General features: G+C 50.6%; 1 protein-coding gene across 2 annotated transcripts in view; it reads right to left on the bottom strand.

Moving 5' to 3' along the window:
• Positions 1–294: 294 nt before the first annotated feature.
• The window catches only part of TRAPPC12 (trafficking protein particle complex 12), a 105,654-nt gene continuing 85,446 nt past the window's right edge, over positions 295–20,502 (bottom strand). The window contains exons 7-11 of one of the 2 annotated variants that reach the window (XM_003798572.2): positions 18,148–18,221; positions 13,524–13,622; positions 1,853–1,953; positions 841–928; positions 295–638 (exon numbers count right to left, since the gene is read on the bottom strand). In XM_003798572.2, the coding sequence (XP_003798620.1) occupies positions 396–638; positions 841–928; positions 1,853–1,953; positions 13,524–13,622; positions 18,148–18,221 (605 nt within the window). In that variant the 3' untranslated portion in view covers positions 295–395. The remainder of the gene's footprint in view (positions 639–840; positions 929–1,852; positions 1,954–13,523; positions 13,623–18,147; positions 18,222–20,502) is intronic. The other variant, XM_023518419.1, reaches the window with a different exon arrangement.

Raw genomic sequence — 20,502 nt, 5'->3', positions numbered from 1 at the left:
AAAGATGGTTTCTTTACCATTAGTGACAAAAATTCCTCCAGAACGTCAGGTGTGTGGCACGAAGGGCTCACGTCCACCAGCCTTTCTCTGGATGCTCAGGTAGTGAACGAGGCAGGCTGGCCTCCAGGGATAAACAGGAGGACCCATGTGTGCGTGGGCTGCCTGTGCCCATAAGCGTCAGTGCAGCCCTGGCATGGTCCGTTCCTGTCCATGAACTGTGGCCAAGCTGCAGGATGGAGCTGGCTGGAGTCCAGCAGCTGCCAGACAGTCTCAGGATCAAGAAGATGCTCCAGACATCAGGGAAAAGATGTTTTATTAAGCCCCTCAAGCTGCATTAATACGTTAGCTCCATGTACACAGTCTACGGAGATGCTGGGTGTTCCAGAAAGCAGTGACTATGCCAGCTTGAGGCACTGTGTGTTGAAGCTGTCCCCCTCCCTGCTGGCGACGGCCTCGAGCAGGGCCTGCTTCTTCTGCACACTGCGTGAGGACTCCAGCTCGTACATGGTGGTCAGGTTGAAGAGCACGCTCTCGTGCAGACAGCGCCCGGGATCCTGCTGGACCATGGCCTCCAGCTGTCGCAGGGAGTCCTTGAGCCTGCCCAGGTACAGCAGACACACAGCCGCGTTGTTGTTGGCCTAGGAGGGGAGCACAGTGAGGGGCTGCACGGTTGGTCAGCAGACACCCCTGCCCCGTGCGGTCAACCCAGCCAGCACTGCAGCTGCCTGAGCCTGTGGGCCACAGGGAGGCCGCAGGTGCATTTCCGTGTCTGTTTCTAGCACCTGCAAAATGGGGATGGTGAGGGCCCTGTGGTCACTGAGCATGCCTCTGGGGTCTTACCACTGTGTTTGTGGGGTCCAGCCTCAGAATCTCCGTGAAGAATCTGTGGGCTTCTGCAAAGTTGTTCTGCCCCAGGTGCAGGAAAGCTCTGAAACACAAAGCATGGGAATGATGACGGGGGCAACCAGGACACTGGAGTACAAGCTCACCCCATTGCACAGGACAGGCCACACTGGCCCTGATGCATTCGCTGCCTAAACTCTCTGGTCAGCAAATTAAAACCACTCAGTTTTTTTTTAGAGACAGAGTCTTACTCTGTTGCCCTCAATAGAGTGCTATGGCATCACAGCTCACAGCAATGTCTAGCTCTTAGGCTTATGCGATTCTCTTGCCTCAGCCTCCGGAGTAGCTGGGACTACAGGTGCCTGCCACAACACTCAGCTATTTTTTTGTTGCAGTTTGGCTGGGGCTGGGTTTAAACCCGCCACCCTCGGTATATGGGGCCAGTGCCCTACTCACTGAGCCATAGGCAAGGCCCTCAGTTTTTTTTATTAATTTAGACATAGGAACTTGACCTAAAATTATGTCCTGATAAGAAAACTGGCACCTGTTTTGTTCTCACACTCTGGTCACAGTGTCACACACTGTCACTTTGTGTGACAGTCTCAGCAGATGCTCACACAAAGCTGTGGCCCACCACCTGCTGCTTCAGCCAGAGAAGCCTCCAGGGAGCACAGCACACGGGCCTCAACACACACACACACGCACATGCACACGTGTGCGCACACACAGGTGGAGACTACGCGCACTCAGCAAACTTACACTGACAGTGGGGTGACACAAGCAGTTCTTTGAGAAACAAACAGGGAGAAATGTCCCCTTCAAATCAGTTTTTATGATTAAAAGAACAATGAAATTCAAGAAAATCCCCATGTACCTCTTGGCCTCTAATTCTGAGAGGCACAGGACAGGAAGAGGTACAAAGGAGGATATTTTCTCCAGATCAGTAAGTAGAACTTAAACTCTTTGGGGGAAATTTGGTAATATATATATTTAGTTTAAAAATATTTACCTGTTCATTAAAACCATTATTTTGCCCTGCAGTCCATCCAATTTCTGTGCCACTTTCTCAACTTCTTGAAAATACTTTTCGGCTGTTTTTATGTCTCCAATCTGTTTGGACAAAATTATTTAGTCAGTTTATTTGCCAATTTAAATGTAAGTCTACACCCACATATATAGTTGCCCAATATCATGTTAGAATATGAAGACATTAACGTGTCAGGCAGGGGAGAACATCTGTAAACATTTGGTAATCTTTGCTTTTTGTAAAACGACAAGAGACATTTAGGTACAGTGGAGTGTCAACGTTCTGTGTGTCAGAATTAAGGTGTTAATAAACATGCATTCTTTATACAAAGTCGTGTACCCTTTGAAATGAATTCTGGCATTGCATTAAGTAAAATAAAAAAACAAAATGAATGATTAATTAAAAATACCTTAAAATCATGATAAAATATGAGTGGGTTATTTATGGCTACTCTTAATGGTAGATGTCATCACATTTGCAAATTTCAAAGTAATATTCTGACCAAATATTTCAGGATTCTGCTGCAACAAAACAGAACAACAAACCCACTCTCACCATACGTATAAGAAAACCCATCAGTTCCCTGCATGAGACGGAGTCACAGGGCTGGTGGTGGGGGCTGGGAGAGGCCCCGCCATCTATGCTGGAGAGCCCAGCATGGCTTCTAAAAGGCAGATTCAGGCTTTCTTTTGCCTTCAGAAGCATAAGAAAGGAAATAAATGATCTAAGGCTTATAATGAGAAAAACATAAAAAATAAAGAAAAAAATCCTGTTATTTCAAAAATGTCAAGGGTGAAGTAAAAATAAAGGTGTCTGTGTTTCAGAGCTGCCCAGAGGACAGCACAGGAGGACAGCACCCCACAGCAGCAAGGCCTGCATCACTGAATCCTTGCACTGTCCTGTGTGCCGCTCAGTGCAGGAGGGCCCAGGGGCCGGGGACTGAGCAGTGCTAGCCAACTTACTCTCATGCTTTCTGGGGCAGGTACCTGTCGGTCTCTAACACAAGTTGGCTGCACCCTCAAAGACCGACCGGGAGAGGATTCTCCATGGCAGTCTCGTGTCTGCCTGTCTTGTGAGCACAGGTCCTGACTGCTTTCTGTACCACACCATCCTTACAAGGATGCCTGCACGGAGCGTAGCCTTGGAGGTAAGAATGTGCCCCCTTGGGGTGAAAGGCACATGTCCTTAGTGGCCACAATCAAGGATTTAGGTTTCCCAAGTTCAGCACTATTCTCTAGCGATGGAACCCATCATGAGTATCATGGAAGTATCCTGAGGAAACTGGGGAAATCCTTTGTCTCTGACCCAGGAATCTCATGTCTTTTGTCAGCATTCATGAAAATGCCAGCTAACTTTAAGGCTTGCAGGAAGGACAAAGCCTCAGACCCCTCGCAGCTGGTGATGAAGCAACCCTCTATAAAACTAATAGAAGGCCACAAGGTGGGGACAGTGGCAGGGCCTAAACTCTGCAAAGGTGTATGAATAGTTTTAAAAAGCCACCGTTCCCGGCTTGCTTTCCTGTGATTGTTCACTGCTCAGGAGTCACACGGCTGATGGTGATAGATGCTCGGCTTCCTCCACTGCCCCACAGACAGCATCACCCTGTGAAACCTGAGGCTGATCTTTGAGTCACGCTCTAGACCAGTGCTTTTCAACCGTCTTTATTTATTTATTTATTTGTATTTATTTATTAATTTTTTGAGACAGAGTCTCACTTTGCAGTCCTCAGTACAGTGCCGTGGCGTCACAGCTCACAGCAACCTCAAAGTCTTGGGTTCAAGATAGTCTCTTGCCTCAGTCTCCCAAGTAGCTGGGACTACAGGCACCCACCACAATACCTGGCTATTTTTTGTTGCAGTTGTTATTGTTGTTCAGCAGGCCTGGCTCAGGTTTGAACCTGCCAGCCCCGGCATTTTAACCATTGAGCTATGGGCGCCGAGCCTTTTTTCTCTCAGTGCACTTAAATGATACTGATCAAAAAAGGGTTAAAAAAATACTTACTGTGCTTTGAACTTATTTCAAAAATAATTTAATTAATGATCTTTAAAAATTTTCACAGCACACCTAAGACCCTCTCATGCCGCACCAGTGTGCTGCAGCACAGTGGTTGAAAATCACTGCTCTAGGCTCTGCGTTCTGGTGGACCAACTGACCCACCCAGGAGAGTGGCCCAAGGAATGCACTCAACAGGTTTTGTGACCTGGGAACTGCCTCAGCAACGAGAAGACAGCTTCTGCTTCCCACCAGCACGTTTGATTCCCTAGCCTTCTGCCCACCAAACTATCTTTAAAAATCCTTTCTCCCAAATTCTTGGGGCGACAGATTGGAGAACTTCCTCCCATCTCCTCCCAGGGTGCCTGAGATATTAAACTCTTTCTCCACTGCAACCCTGCTGTGTCAGTGGACAGTGACCTGGTAAGGTTGTCAGATGACACTGTCCCGCAGAAGAAAACATCACATTAGGAGGAAGAAAAACAAACCAAAAAAGCAACACAAACAGAAAGCAGACAGCACTTATCCACTGCCTCCCGCCTGCTGCCGTCTGCAGGGGTCTGGAGCCGCTGACCACAGACCTCACTAATTGGACAAAAAGAAACTGAAGTCAGTGTGGGCTCCACAGCACGGCCCTCAGCTTGAACCTCGGAGTTTCCGGCAGTATGTTCATATTAATTAAAATCCTGTTTAACAGGACCATGTTTCATATTGACCCAGAGATTATTATAGCTAACAATCGGGATTTAATAATAGTAAAGTCCTAACATGCACTAGGAACTGTGCTGAGTGCTTCAGACACATACAGCCCATCTGAATCTCATGACAGGCCATGACCCAGATCTGATTACTGGCTTCATTTTCTAGGTGAGAAGTGAGGCTCAGGGGGGTTTGGTGATTTTTGCAGATCACACAGCAGACATCGAACCCCTAGGTCTCAAACCCCAGGTCTGCCCAATTCCCAGACTACACACTGACCCCATACTGTGAGGACAAATAGGTCAACAAGGAACTTTTACAGAAACAATATTTTATGGAAGATAATAGTAATTTTGGTATATTCTTTGCCACTCACTGATCATCTGATGATTTGAAAATTCATATTTTCATAATTATTAAAACATAATTAGTATTTAAAAAGTCCAACCTATTCTAAAAGTTAGAAGCAGCTGAAAAAATAAAGCAATATAAAAAGGTAATTATAACGATTGTAGAGTACTGACAAAATAAATCTATAAAATACTATTTAAAAAACAAGCAATAGGGGCGGAGCCTGTGGTTCAGTGGGTAGTGCACCGGCCATATACACTGAGGCTGGCGGGTTCAAACCCAGCCCAGGCCTGCTAAACAGCAATGACAATTGCAACAAAAAAATACCCGAGCATTGTGGCGGGCTCCTGTAGTCCCAGCTACTTGGAAATCTGAGGCAAGAGAATCGCTTAAGGAGTGGGAGGTTGCTTTGAGCTGTGATGCCACGGCACTCTACCCAGGGTGACAGCTTGAGACTCTGTCTCAAAACAAACAAAACAAACAATAGGTGTAAAAACTAATCAAGAAAAGAAAGCATAGACAACAGAATTTGAATTGCACAAAGAATAATCATTGGTAGAAGCAAAATTAAGATAATTATAAAAGAGGACTATATTTTACTCTATGCGAATCCATGTGAAACTGAACCAAATGGGTGATTTTCTAGAAAACTCTAAATTAGCAAACTGCTCCCAGAAACAGAGAGGGAGATAAACCTCAGGTATAGAACAACACAAAAGCAGGTTAGTAACAACAATAAATTATGAAAATGTTCAGCGTCGCTCCTAGAGCTCAGCATAGGTGCTTCTTAAGTGAATTAGTCAAACCGTCAGGAATAGATAATTACAAATTACTCAAAATGTTCCACAGGACAGAGAAAGAGGCATTGGTTTTATGTAGATGGAACACACACAGTATTCTTCTGAGAAGTTATGTGCATCTGTAAATCCAGAGATGGATTTCATTTACAAATGCAAAAATCTGGGGCAATATGCCTCCCTGGACTTCAATCTATTCCTTCTGTCCCTTGGAATAACAAATTCTTTGGGTATCTCTGTGGCAGAAACCAGGAGCAATGCACCCATCTGACTGCCTGGGAGGCAGGCGGGGCTGTGGGGAGAGTCTGGCTGGAGGTCCTCGCGTGTTGTTCTCCTACCAGCAGCTTCCTGTTCCAGGCTGCGTGGAGCCTGAGGGAACAGTCTGGATCCCTGAGTCACCACGTGGAAAGGAGCCGGGGCGCAGAGCTGTGGGCCCTCAGAACTCCGCACAGGTGGGAGGCAGCTCGCTCCCTCAGCTGTGGAGATCTGCACTGGTTTGTTCCCACAGATGGCGGTCTGCTCCCATGGACCTGGTATAGTCCCACAGATGCCCATTTGACCCCATGAATGCTGCTCTGCTCCCATGGACCTGATGTAGTCCCACAGATGCCCATCTGACCCCACAGACACTGGTCTGACCCCATGGACCTGGTCTGGCCCCCTCACAGACTCTGTGTCTGGACTCTGCTGTCCCCTTGCCATCTGACAGCTTTCTGATCAGTGAAGAGCACACAATTCCTTCCCCTCTTGTCCTGTTAGTTTCTGAATCATTCACGATTTCAGTGGCATTGAAGCCCTTATGGATTGTCTACGGCAGTGGTTCTCAACCTGTGGGTCGCGACCAATGATGATACAGCCTGCATATCAGATATTTACATTACCATTCATAACAGTAGCAAAATTACAGTTATGAAGTAGCAACAACAATAATTTTATGGTTGGGGGTCACCACAACATGAGGAATTGTATTAAAGGGTCGCGGCATCAGGAAGGTTGAGAATCACTGGCCACTTAAAAATGCTCCTGGCACTGAATGCTCTATATTTTAAAGCTGTGAGCTGCTCGATGCAGAGTCTGGTGAAGATGAGTCCTGTGTGGTGTGGGCGCCAGATGACTCAGAGCACACCCAGGACGGTGCGGCGGTGCTGACAGCCCCTGGAGGCTGCTGCCTTACATGTATAGGCAGCTAAAATCCCAGTTCTCCTCACGTGTAAGAGATTAATTACTGCTAAACTTTAAGTACAGAGACACAGGTCTGAAGTCAACACAGAAAACTCATGAAGTCCAAATTTTTGTGTTTGTGCATAAAACATTCTCATATTTGGTAAATTCTAAATGAAAAATTCCTCCAGATCAACGCACATAAAATAATAGAAGAAGGATGTGATCTATTTCACAAAATCCTAGTCTCTTTCACCTTTCTCTTCTGGGAGTTCCCTACTCCAAGCCCACTTCCCACCACACAGACACCTGGTTGGAGGCAGGTCTGAGGTGGCACTGTTTCTCTTCTGACACTTCCTTCACCTGCTCGGCAGAGCACTAGGTCCAGCTGGGAACCAGGTAGCTGCAAACGCTATCAGTAAGACCTTGCCCTGCGGAGCGGCCGCGCCCTGCGGAGCCGCCCTGCCTGCCCTCAGACGTGACTGTTCCTTCAGGCGTCATCTGACATTTCACAGTGAAGCTGTGATGATGACTCTCCTCTGAGCACAGTCAGGCTCCTGACAGGACAACCTGGGTTTCCTGGTCTGTCCCTGTGGAATCGGGTCTGAGCGAGGATCCCAGCCGTCAGTTTAGTGATAGCCCTACCCCTGGATCTGACCAGATGTCCTGTCCCCTGGCCAGCCTCCAGCAGGATCCCATCATGTTGGCTGGGCCTTCCCTAGCACTGACCGGTCCTGCTCCTGGGCCGTGTCCTGGAGTCTCCCTAGCAATACCCAGGGCAGCGTCCGTGAATAAGGTCTCCCTATGTCAACAAGAGTCCCAGGCACGTTCTTCTCAGTGGGTGTCCTCTGCTTTCGGTGAGGGTCTCCGCTCAGACACGGGACACGCGACACTCTCCACTCTGCGGCCGCCTTTTCACTTTCTTCACGATGTCCTCTGAAGCGTGGGGTTTCATGTTGTGCCGGAGTCCTGCCCGTAGGTTTTTCCCTGGAGTCACGTCGGGACCATGATGGGATGGCAGGGCCTCTTTTCCACACTTTCCCAGCCAGCAGACTCACTAGAACCGGCTGCTCTGCTGCTGGCAGTGACGTCCTGGGGCACAAAGGGCTCTGCGGACTCTTGAACTTGAACTGTGAGTCCCTGTGTGAAGTTTCCGGGGTCGGGTGTGATCCTGTTCCATCCCCAGGAGGGCTTCTCCTGGTCGGCTCATTCTGGTTCTTCCCCTTAGCCGTGTCTTTCCTTTTTAGAGACAAAGTCTTGCTCTGTGCTTGCTGGCGTGCAGTGGTACTACCCTGGCACAAGTGATGCTCCTGCCTCAGCTTCCAGGAGGCTGAGACCACAGGGCCACTGCACAGGGTCGAGCTGTGCCTCTAACCAGCTCCCAGCTGTCTTTAGCTACCACCTGCACTGTCCCTGAGAGTGTCCTTCTGCTGGCTGTTCCCCCCCTACTGTGGGCAAGGTTAGCTCCCCTGCAGGACAGCACAGGCCCGTTTCCAGACTGTTTCTCTGACAAACTCTCTGAATTCTGGGGCTGGGGTGAGGGATGAGGCAAGTTTCTTCCTGATACCCTGCTTTAGGGTGTGAAGGGAGCCCACAGTCCAGGCCCCCTCCGGGTGGGAACCACCTCATCCCAGGCTGGGTGGGGTGATGGGCCAGTCCCGCTGGCACCTGTGCCCACGGTGGACCCGCCCCCCCATCCCACCAGGAGGGCTGGGTGGAGGGAACCCCTCCCCTCTGTCCCCCCCTGGGACTAGGGCGGGGTGAGGCTCAGTCCTTCCCTAGGGCACAGCTCAGAACTCAGACCTTGCTCTGGCTAGAGTGGAGCGAGGCGACAGTCTTGGTGCAAATGGGTGCGGGTGGGTGTGGTGCCTTAGGCTGTCATGCCAGAAGGTGGCTTTCTCCTTCAGTAAAACGCGTCCCTGAGGTATGAGTGCCAAGTGTGCAATCTGATGAGCTCTGACACACGCCAAGCACAGACGACTAACACACTACCTGCACTCCTGCAGTCCCACCTGCCGTCCCACCTGCCCGCCCTGCCAGCACATGGTGTGCCCCCTCTACTGCCCGCATCTTCCCATGCACATGGGCCACTGGGCAACCACATCCAGGCTCTCCCAACTCAAAGTCTGCTCTGCCCCTCCCCGAAGGGTGCTCCTCTCATCTTCCCACTATGGGCGGCTGGGTGTCCCTGGACAGCTGTCACCTTGCTATCACCGACACTCATGCCTGCTCTTTGTTTTGCTCTCAACTTTGTTCCAGGGCACCAAGGACCTGGACCTGAGGGCAGGGGGAGCCAGCCATGGATTCAGCCGGCCACGGGTTCACAGCTTTCCTGGCCGGGGCAGAAGTCCCTAGTCGGCATCGGTCCCTGGATGTTCACATCAGGACAAAGCTGCTTTCCTGGGATGAATGAAAACCCTCTAACACCCTCTAAGTCAAAAGATTCTGGGGGGCTGAGTCTACATCAGAGTGACGGAAGTTTGAAAGTGCGGATGAAATGCTGGTGTTGAAGATCTTCTTCTGTCCTTCCTTAGATTAGGTGAGAAACTCCCCTGGAATGGTCTCCAATCTCTTCTGTAACCCAGATTTCCTTTTAGAAGTGGAAATTCCTATTCTGCCCGCTGCCTCTCCTTCTAACCCCCATCCTGTTCCTTTCTCCGAGGAGACAGAAGTGCTAACAGGGCCGGTGTGGTGTGGAGACGTGAGAGGTCAGGTCAGGCACTGAGTTTTAAACACACAGAAGCTGGTTTGAGGCTCACTGGTGGTTGGCAGGGAACGTGGGCATAAGACAGTCATGTCTCTGGGACTTGGCAAAGGTGAGCAATGAACTCTCTCTCATACCTTGGTATAAACCTCAAGTAAAATTCTTTAACATACTGTATGTTTGAGTCAGGGCACTGCTGCTGTAATGTGACTAGCACACAAGCTGAATAGGTGACCCTCTGCTCAGTACCCAGAATTACGTTACGCATTTCTTGGAAAGTAAAATACATTTTGAAATAGTAAAATTGAAAAGTCTGTTCCTAGGAGACCTAATATGAAGTGAGGCAATCTGATCCATCTTCTTTTACAATACAGTCATTGTTGATGTGACAACTGAGTCTCCTATTTTTAGTTCACAAATTATTTTGGAAGTACGTCAAAAACAAATTTAATGGGAAATGTGAAACACAGTGAGAGTGTAGAGACAGTGTTGTAATCCTGGGTGGAACTTTCCAGAAACCTGTCGTCCATCGGTTTCCACCTCCAGAGTCACCACAGTTCCTTTCTATCATACTTTTTCCACAGGCTTCTGCATATTTTGTCTTAGTGAAGTTGTTTCCTCTATTTTCACTCTTTAGAATTAAAATGGAATATACTATTTATTTTTGATTAGTGTTTGCTCTTCAGTTTTCTCTTTTTGTTATTTTTGTGACAGGAGTCCCCCTCCATCACCTTGGGTAGAGTGCTGTGGTGTCACTCAGCTTAGCTCGCAGCAACCTCAAACCCCTGGGCTCAAGCAATCCTCCTACCTCAGCCTCCCCAGTAGTTGGGATTATAGGCATCTACTACAACACCCGGCTATTTTTTCTATTTTTAGTAGAAATGGGTCTCACTTCTGCTTAGGTTGGTTTCAAACTCCTGCGCTCAAGCGACCTTGCCCTCCCAGAGTGCTAGGAGTACAAGTGGGAGCCACCGCGCCTGGCCAGCTCCTTCACTATTACATTGTCATTTGAGAGATGATTATTGATACACTAAATTTCTTATGAAATTTACCTTCTAAGATCCTAAAAACAGAACACAGAGCACTTGTGGTACACATGATACTTCTTTGCTTTTGGATAGGTCCAGTGCCTCATCAGAGTGGCCCAAACTGAGCTCTTCTAGAGGCTGCAGGGGCGCGGGGTGTGCCGGGAGGTGCCAAGGGAGCAGCAGACAGTGACTTATCTGAGGGCTTTTCTCTTGAGACCTGAGCCATGCCTGACACAGCCTGTGAGTTCAGAGTGCTCTCCTGCGCAGGTGGCCTCCAGAGCAATGCTTTGTGTCGGGTCTGTGTGTTTGCTCCATTTGAGCCCCGCCTACATTTCACTGAGGGTTTTCCTTTTGCACCCAACCCCACCCAACTCTAGCCGGTCTGTCTGTCTGTACCGAGGGGTGCAGCAGGGGTGTGCAGGCTGCTCTGGGATGACAGGCATGCTATGTTTTTCCAGACATGTGAGCACCGATGTTCCTTTGCTCCTGCCTGCCATCTGGCTGGGAGGCTCACGGCCCTGTGTGCTCTGGTGCTGCTCTGTAGGGCAGAACACCCAGATTGTGGCCAGGGCTTGGGGGGCAATCCTGACCTACGCCTCTCAGCCCCTCAGCTGCCTACACAGTGGAGGCCTTACACAGGAGTGAAGCACACTTTCTTCCTAAATCTTGTCATCTGTGGGTCCTGTATGTCCCTGGCACGACACAAAGTATTTCACAAATAGTAGCTCACTTAACTTCCAAAGATGATGACCATAGCCAGGTGTGGGCAGACCCGATGCTGTACAAGGTGACACAGCCTACTCAGGGCCACAGTGTCCGAGGGCTGAGCCAGGGCTGGGGTCTGTCCTACGGCAAACCCCAGCTCCTGGGCCCTGTGCACACTCACCCCAGTGAGTGCCCAGGAAGAGGCAGAGGAGAGGGACTCTAGGGTCAGGGGATATTAAGGGGGCTTCACCAATCCCTGGAAATGGCAGAGGTATCACAGGCAGAGAGAGAGAAGCTCCAAGCAGCAGGAAGAATAAGCAGGGTGAAGCCACCACATGTGGCCTTGTCTGGGCATCAGCAAAGCAACCGCTCAGGGGGTGGACTGGGAATAGGAGGTGGGAGATTAGTTAGGACCCGGTTTGGAGGCAGAATGTAGGCTGCAGGAGCAGGATCGCCTGAAAGGTCCTGGGCCCTACAGGTGCAGCCACAATTCAGGAAGGCCGAGGACTGCTATGTGTGTGGCAGGAGCAAGGGTCAGGGCCGCATATTCCCTGGGTTGTGCCTCTGCAGCCCTCTGCCGCCCACCTGGAGCCGAGAGCCGAGGAGCACAGCTCAGAGCTGGGACATGAATGATGCTTGGAGGCTGGTTTCTGGCTGGGACAGATGGGTTGCCACTCAGCACGAATGAGGTGAGGCCTGGCGGGCTACGAGGCAGATGGCCCTGGGTGCTGATCATGTTAGTCACAGACCTCAACCCCCCAAATGGTTATGACTTTGAGGCTGAAACCTCCTTGTTTCATCCTGTTCCCTCAGACCTGGGATTTTCAGGTAGCACACTGACCAGTCTGAAATGGGAATTGTCAGCGGCTAAATGTTCTAGCAGGCAACGGAGCGAGGATGCCTGAGAAGCTGACCAGTGGCCACAGGGTAGTGTCTAGAGTGAAAGACTGAGTGGTCACTCATTTGGGCCTTCGGTGGCTCAGGCCCCCCGTCTGCTTCTGTCTTTCATCCCTCTTTCTCTCAGTCAAAGTCCCCAACCAGGCACAGCTCTGGCTGTCGCCTTCCCTGGTCTGAGAATGGTGAACTTGAGCAGTGTCCCTCGCAGCTGATTCTCCTCACCCCCCAGAGACTCCGGCCTTCCTGCTGTACCCTTGGCCTGGGCAGGCCAGCACTCCACTGGGAGAGGAGGGATGGCACCACTCAGACGCCTACATGGGTCTCCTGCATCTACTTCTCTACCTCTGCAAATTCAGCCTGAAAGGAAGTTTCTGAGCCTCTCTGGGTGTGAGGAACCCGAGCAGACACAGGGTGCGGTTCAGTCCAGAGACGGGGGCAGAGATGTGGCTTGTTTCAGGCACCCGTAGGCTCCCAGCCACGCAGTGTGACGAGGGTTTCTGTGGGATTCTGTGTACAGACAAGGTGGCGATGCTCACGGCTCGGTGTCCGGCCCTGCCACATGGGGAGAGCCCAAGGCTGGTCAGCTCCCGGGCACACGACACTATGCCCCAGGACAGGGGCCCCCACACATCCCGAGGACTCAGACGAAATCACGCTTGTCCTTCTCCCACCCCACCCTTCCTTAAGCGTGGGGAGACCGAGTTTGCTGGCCTGTGCAGTACCTGGGGGGTGAAGCAACTCACAGCACTTGCCTGTACTGCCTTCCCTCCCCGCTCAGCTGCCCCGTCTCACTCCTGCCTTCCCTACAACTGGAGGGAAGGGTGGGGCTTGCTTTGTGCCGGGCCTGCAAGGGTGGGGCTGACAGAGGTGAGGTAGGGACTCACCACTCCTGGGCCAAGAGGGCCCCATCCCGGCTTTCTGCATCGCCGAGGCCACTTTGCAGCCTGACTTCCCTCAGCCCCGTACACACAGCTCAGGGGCTCTTTCCAGTACAGTATTATCAGCGAGGTAGAACTCCTCACGTTCTAGTCACTACTTTCCAATTATAACAGGGCATGTCCACGGTCATCCATGTTGGCACACCTCCCATGGTAATCTCTGTGCACTCACATGCACCAGATCGTACAAAGGCGCCAGGACCTGACACCATCACATCAGGCCACTGTGCGAGCCAGACTTTGTCTTAGGCCCATGAATTTGATCTGGAATATTTTCTGCACCATTTTGCATTATTTACATAGTTAAAAGTAAATAATCACCTGCCCAAGCAAAGCACCCCGAGGCTATGCCCTCTGCCCCTGTGTTCCCATTGCAGGTACCTGCAGGGAGATGCGGCCGATGCCGCTGAGTAGCTGCGGCTCCTGCTCTGGGAGGTGCCTGGCGACCGAGCGGTAAGCCTCCACGGCGAGCACATAGTCCTAGGGGAATGGGGGACACGTTTAGCGCTCGACAAATCCCTCAGGTTTGCACATTCAGAAGAGCACATGTACACAGATGGGTGCGTGGACAGAGGACACGCTGACCTCTGAACTAGGGGAAAACAGGACACCAGAGCAAGGTTCTCAGCCTGAGACCCAAGGGGCTGCCCTCTGACAATCAAACCAGGATTCTGAGATCTGTGTGACACAAGTGAGTGATTCTGGCTGTCCCTGAGGATTATGGGGCTTCTGGTCCCTGTGGCAGCTCCACGCCACCCCACGGTCCTTCCTTAAGGGCAAGGCCTTGTGGCCACCATCTCCCTGTATCTCTGTTGTTGTGGGCGGGTGGCTGATGCCAATTGTATGAGCCTCCAGATAACGTGGGGAGAGACCTAGTCAGATTTCCCAAGTGTGAGGACACTGGTTTCAGAAAAAGGTCTTGCCAAAGGTCAGCTTGTCTCCAGCCTCTAACAAAATATCCTCTTCAGTATGATGTGACATGCTCACCACTAATTGTTGCCACGCAAGCCTGGAGAGCCAGGCGTCATGCCCAGTACCTCCCCGGGGCATGGTCCTGGGTCGCGGAATGTGGTCAGCATAAGCCGGCCCCCATGGGGTTTCCTCCTGATGTATTCAATAAAACCCTGGAAGGTGCCTTCATTTCTTTATTCTGCCACATTTTCAATGTCCTCCAAGCTGGAACTGGAGTCACTAGTTTGCTAATTGGGGTGTTATAGAGAAAGATGACAAGACTCCAGTTCAGCAGGACAAAACGTAAAGACCCCCTCCATTCTGGAACCTTCAAGCACAGCTTGTTAAAACTAATCTCCTTCAAGGCCAGATGCTCAGGATAGATGGCACGTGCCTCGGTCTCCTTTTCCACACCTTGCTCCTGTGAGTGACTGGTGGGGCTGACCTTCTATTGTGTGAGTGTGTGGGCGAGTGTGTGCGCACCTGGGCTCTTGGGGAAGCTGAGGCTGCTGCTGCCTGCTTAGGGCTGGGTCTGGTTTTGGGAAGCTGGGGGTGGCAGCCCCAATTTCAGATGGAGTGGCATCACCATGCAGGGATTGTCTGCTCAAATCCAATGCACACCCACACCCCTTGCTTGTTTCAAGTGAACCAAAGGCAGACTTTGGTTTTCTTTCTTTCTTTCTTTTTCTTTTCTTTGCTTTTTTTTTTTTTTTGAGACAGCCTCATTTTGTCCCCCTTGGTAGAGTGCTGTGGCATCAGAGCTCACAGCAACCTCAAACTCTTGGGCTCAAGTGATTCTCTTGCCTCAGCCTTCCAAGTAGCTGAGACTACAATATGCCTGCTACAACACCCAGCTATTTTTAGAGATAGGCTCTCACTCTTGCTCAGGCTGGTCTTCAACTCCTGAGCTCAGGCCATCCACCTGCCTGGGCCCCTCAGAGTGCTGGGATTATAGGCCTGAGCTGATGCTTGGCCTAGACTTTGGCTTTCTTGTTGTCCCTGAAGCGTCGGTGGGTCAAGCTTGTGTCTCCCTCACCCTAACAATGCTCCTGGTCAGGGTGCCCCCTCCTAGAGAGAGATGCTGTGGGCAGTGTCACTGCCTTAGCAAGTCTGTGTCAGTGCCCAGGAGAGATGACCTGATCCAGCAAAGGATAGGTTTATAAGACCAAACAATGATCTTTTATGGGAAAGGCTATTTTAAAACACTGGTCTCCCAGGAGCATACTTCTGGGTAATGCACAGGCTGGGACCATGTGGGAAAGCTGAACTTTCGGCCGATGGGCAGCTACTCCCTCAAGGCCAACCCTTGGGGTGGACAGGACAGCTGCCAGAAGCTGGCTGTGGGGTGATGAATTCTGGCCTGTAAGACTGTGCTAGAGAGCTTCTTCAAGTTGGTTATTAAATTGTTTATTTATGGGGCAGTGCCAGTGGCTCAAAGGAGTAGGGCGCCAGCCCCATATGCCATAGGTGGCGGGTTCAAACCCAGCCCCAGACAAAAACTGCAAAAAAAAAAAAAAAAAAAAAAAAAAAGAGAGACAATTGTTTATTTACTGGATGGAGAAAATAAAGCTCCTTCAAGGGAAATGGCTAAAAGCTACTCTTCAGAGGCAGCTTGGTCAATTCTCCAGATGACACACATTTGACTTTGAAAAGGACATAAATGACCTGCTTCCAGGGATAAGCCCATTTCAGCTCAATATCCACCCTCTTCTTTCTGCAGCCACACTTGTTCAGTGGCTGTGAAACTAGATTCACAACCATTCTGCAACTGAGAGGACTTGTGGAGTGTGGGTGGTGTGTGTAGCTGCACACACTTTTCTGTGAGAGGAGAAACCAGGCAGGTGCGAGGTGCACGTTGGGTTTGATGTGTACTGGGGCTCAGGAGGCAAGGGACATGTGCACGGGGTGGTCTGTGGGATGGGCAGCCTATGGAGAGTGGGAACGGTGAAGTTTTTAGAGCTTTGTGATACATGCAAACAGGCCTTACAGGAATTATGCAGATATTTGAGGCTGTAATATATGAACAGATTTCTCATCATTAAGAAGTTAAATTAATATTTATTTCATTGTAGTAATAATGTTATTCAAAACAATTAAGTGGCTGATTGAGTAACTCATTGTTAACCCACAGACATAATTTAACTACAATGACACCCCATGTACGAAGACCACACTTCTGCAATACCAAGTATGGCCACTAGATGACCACAGAACGCACGTGCTTAAATCAGCCTTAATTGCAAAATTTTTTCACTCCTTTTTTAACTCATGAAAATGAAAGATTAAGCTAAACTTTCAAATTAAATTATATTCCACTGTAAAAGTATTTCTGAAACACAATAATACGTTCTGTATTAAGTCTCAATAAGATAGGTAGAAGACTTATATTTGGCTCCTGCTGTTATAACTACTCCAACAAAGAAACGTATTTTTGTTCCATAATTTTCTATTATTGTGTCTTTAAAAAGCAAATAAAACCCCATAAGTGTAACAGGTAACTTCCTTCCCTGAAAAGTTTTAACCCATGATTAATGAAACATCAGCCTTGTGAGTTTGTAATTTGTTCAACTCTTTGCATGAGAATGTCCTGGCAAGCTGGTGACCTTCAAGAGAAGCTGACAGCAGCCTTGAGGGTGGAGGCCACCATGGACTGCTCGGGCCAGTAGGTGGGGTGTCAGGGTTGGCCACAGTGGCGCAGGGAGAATGGCCTGCTCTGGAGCAGAGGGGATGGAAGCTGGTCACTGCTGAAGCCTCCTCCTACTCGCAGTGTGACCCCAGTATGGGCTCATGGGGGCTGCTCCTAGCTCTCCTCAGAGGGCCCAGCCCCATGGAAGAAGTCGGGGAGGAGGCAAGGACAGTGGCACAGTGATTGCAAGCAACTGGCCTTGAAAGCAACGTCTCCGTGGCAACAGAGGAAAAATCCTGTTCTGAGCAAAGACACGTAACGAAAGCCTGTACCCTTCTTTTGCTCAGTGTGTGGTAGAGAGGAAAGTGGGGTGTCAGAGCTGGAGGCGTTTCACAGGCTCTAGAACCTCATTCTAAAGGGGGAGGCTGAGGCTCGTGGATGAGGGTGGCAGCATCAAGGTCACTTGCTAGCGGGGATGGACTGCACGTTCCATGGTCCCCCAGAGGCCAGCATCACATCCTGCAGAGGCGTGGGGATTGGGTGGGGTCCCTGGGGCAGGCTGCACACCTTCCTGCCCTAGCTGTGAATCCACCCCCACACCTGCCTGAGGGCCATGGCCACCTCCAGGGCAGCTCTGCAGTGCTAACCTGAGCCCTGGAGCACATCTCTCAGCCTGGCGAATTGCCTGCTCTGCTGTGCTCATTGAGCTCAGGAATGACCTTGGGCAGCTCGACAGTGGCTGTGGGAGGAGTTATGATCTGTCTCAGAACAGCCCAGAAGATGTGGAGCCTCTGGGGGCATCTGCTGCTAATTGATTCCAAACAGCAGCTCTCAGTGCCAGCAGCCAGCCGAGCGCCACCACCCAGCGGCTGCCATGCCTGCGCACAGGGCGCCTTTCAAACAAAGAGAGAAGCCGGAACATGCTGCCGCTCGGGCTGGGGGGCTGCTCCAGCGAGAACACACTGCAAACACAGATGACGACGTCTCGCTTCAGCTCCTTGATTTCTGAGCTGTTTCCCTGGGGGTCTGAAAGCTCTGGGGCAAAGTCCTAAGAAGTAGGTCTTGTAGGAAGGCCTGTCTTCAGATGCCGTAAGCATCAATCATAAAATCAAATTGAGATTAAAAAAGAAAAAGCCCTCCACAAAGACAGGGAGAACCAAGGACACCTTTTTGGAAGGAAATTCAGAGCAAAACCGGGGCAAACAATGATTTTAATTAAATCACTTGGACCCACATTTAATCAATTAAATTTGATAATGTAAATTCTACATTCTGTTGAAATTTCTTACAGGAGAAATGGAAGAAAATTTAGCTCTAGAGCGTATTTCTGGGCTCTGCACAAAGCAGGCTGGGACACGGCTGAGCCCTCTGCTGGGGGAAATCCTCACCTTCCTGTGGTCTCAGCCAGGAGCCCCCAGACTCACGTACCTTCATCAGGAGCAGACAGTTGGCCATGGAGTATGTCACCCGGCCCAGACGCGACCGCCATAGCTGGAGAGACGCTGCAAAGAAAGAGCAGCTCTTGAGTGTGCGAGGGAATGAGGGCCTCTGCCACCCACCCAGGGCCCCTCTCCCTAACTCCGCTGGTTCAGCCTGGGATGTGCATGATGCTGTGAGCCACCGGGGGCAGCAGCAAGCCTAGCACCCTCGCTGGAGCCACAGGAGCTGGCCCTGGGGAGCCTTCCTGTGTGATCGGACAAACATGGATGATGAACAGTCTGGCAATGACAGGTGGGCAACGGCTCTGCTTCAGCCCTGACATGAGACCAGACAATCCGACCAGAACTATGTTTGCAAGCTGGGACCCTAAGAAAACAGTGGATCTGACATCAACGGCCACCATCTGCCTGCAGCTGTGAATCAGCCGGCAAGGCTGGGGGTAGTTGCAGAGACCCCTAAAGCTGACCCTAAGAGGTTACTGCCCACTGGGCTGCACTTGTGCCCAGGCACAGGCCTCCCTGCCACTGGCTGCAAGGAGTGCCACGCCTGGGTGTGAGACTCAAGCACGGGGCTCCACGCCAGTTACCTATGACCTTGGGCCACGGACTGATCTTCTCAAGGCCTGGGCGCCTTAATCTTTTGGATGGAAGTGATCCCTGGAAACAACAGGCTCTATCTTCTTTCTAGGGCTTTGTGAGGAGCAGCCACAATAAGGGGTTCAAAAGTGCTACCAAGAGGTTAAAAGCACTTTTCACCTGTCAGGCAGAACAATAGCACAGGATCAGGGTCACCTTTCCTGGCTGTGAGCAGGCTGCCATACTGTACACCCCATGGGGCCACATGCTGCCCGGCCTGTGGGGAGCAGCTGACTGACCTGAGCCTGCGGGCCTTCCTGCTCTCTCTCTGCACCCAGTAGCTACCAGCCATCTCTGTGGGCTCCGTGTGGTCTGCCAGAGTCCCCTGGGAGCTGCCGTAGGGTGACAGGAGGGCTAACCAATGGCTTCTGCTCAGGATGAGGCCTCGGCCAAGGCCTGAGCTGCTTTGAAACCTTGCGTTTCTGCTTGAGACTGACCTACTTGCCCCTGCAGCCCATCTTCCACTGCCACACCAAAGGTCAGTTTTGAAGTGATGGTCGTCTAGAAATTATGTTTATTCTTGGGAGTGCTTAGGAGCACACAGAAACTTAATTGTGAGAATTAAAAACATAACTCACTTTGCCTTTTAGCAATTAAAGGTACATAGAGCTGCTTACAACCTTATTTTGTGAAAAGAAATTCTAAACACTATCTTTTCTTAATGAATATAAAACATGGATGGTCTCATGATTTATTTTGATCTTTACAGATTCCTCCTCCAGCCCTAAATCTTCCCCTAGTCTCCTTATGAATGTGCTGACCAATGTGACTTTCTGACAGACGTCCAGGAACTGCTTTTTGATCTGCAATAGCCGTGTGCTTGTGCCCACTAAAGCCCTGTGGGGATGGAGTGGCTGTGGGGCCAAAATGCTGGAGACCAGGGTGTCCATGTGCACAGGGTGACTCCTCTCCTTCAGACTGGCTTGTTAATTTATTTTCAATTAAATCCAAGAGAGACAGTGCACACACATTGCACATCTGCCACCCACATCTCACACACCCAAACCTGTTGGGTATGTGGGGTTACGTAAAGGACACACCATTTAAGCATAAATGGGCCCAAGGCCCACTCATGGCCTGGCTCTTGGCTTGGTGTCAATCTGCAATTATCTCCTCTCCAGCTTTTGGCTCAAGTCCCCTCAGAGCTGGCTGGAGAGGGAACCCCAGCTCGCCAGTGCAGCCCCCACTGGCCAGTAGCTCCTGAGCAGCCATGACCTTGCACTCAGGAGTTCAGGCGGAGCAGGACAGACATGATAGCAGGGGAGAGGTCCAGGCAGCTAGGCTAGGGGTGGTGCTGCCTCAGAAACATAGGAGCAAGGATAAGGGGTGGGACCACTCTGAGGAAACATGACTAGCAGTTCACTCTTGCCCTGAACACACTCATTGGGCACACACCTGCACCGCACATGCTATACACCATGCACATCTGCACTGCACACCCCTGCATCACACACATTACATACTGGGTACACCTGCACCATACATATCTGCACTGCCCACAATACACACTGTGTACACCTGTACTGCACACATCGTACACTGTGCACACCTGCACCATACATATCTGCACTGCACACAGCATATGCCATGTACACTTGCACTGCACACACCGTACACTGTGCACCGTGTGCACCAGTACCACACACACGTACTGCACACATCAGCACCGTGTGCACCAGTACCACACACACGTACTGCACACATCAGC

This window comes from Otolemur garnettii, unplaced genomic scaffold (genome assembly GCF_000181295.1).
Source record: "Otolemur garnettii isolate 467f Iridium unplaced genomic scaffold, OtoGar3 scaffold00139, whole genome shotgun sequence".
Lineage (NCBI taxonomy): Eukaryota > Metazoa > Chordata > Mammalia > Primates > Galagidae > Otolemur > Otolemur garnettii.
This window is presented reverse-complemented; position numbering and strand designations above follow the sequence as displayed.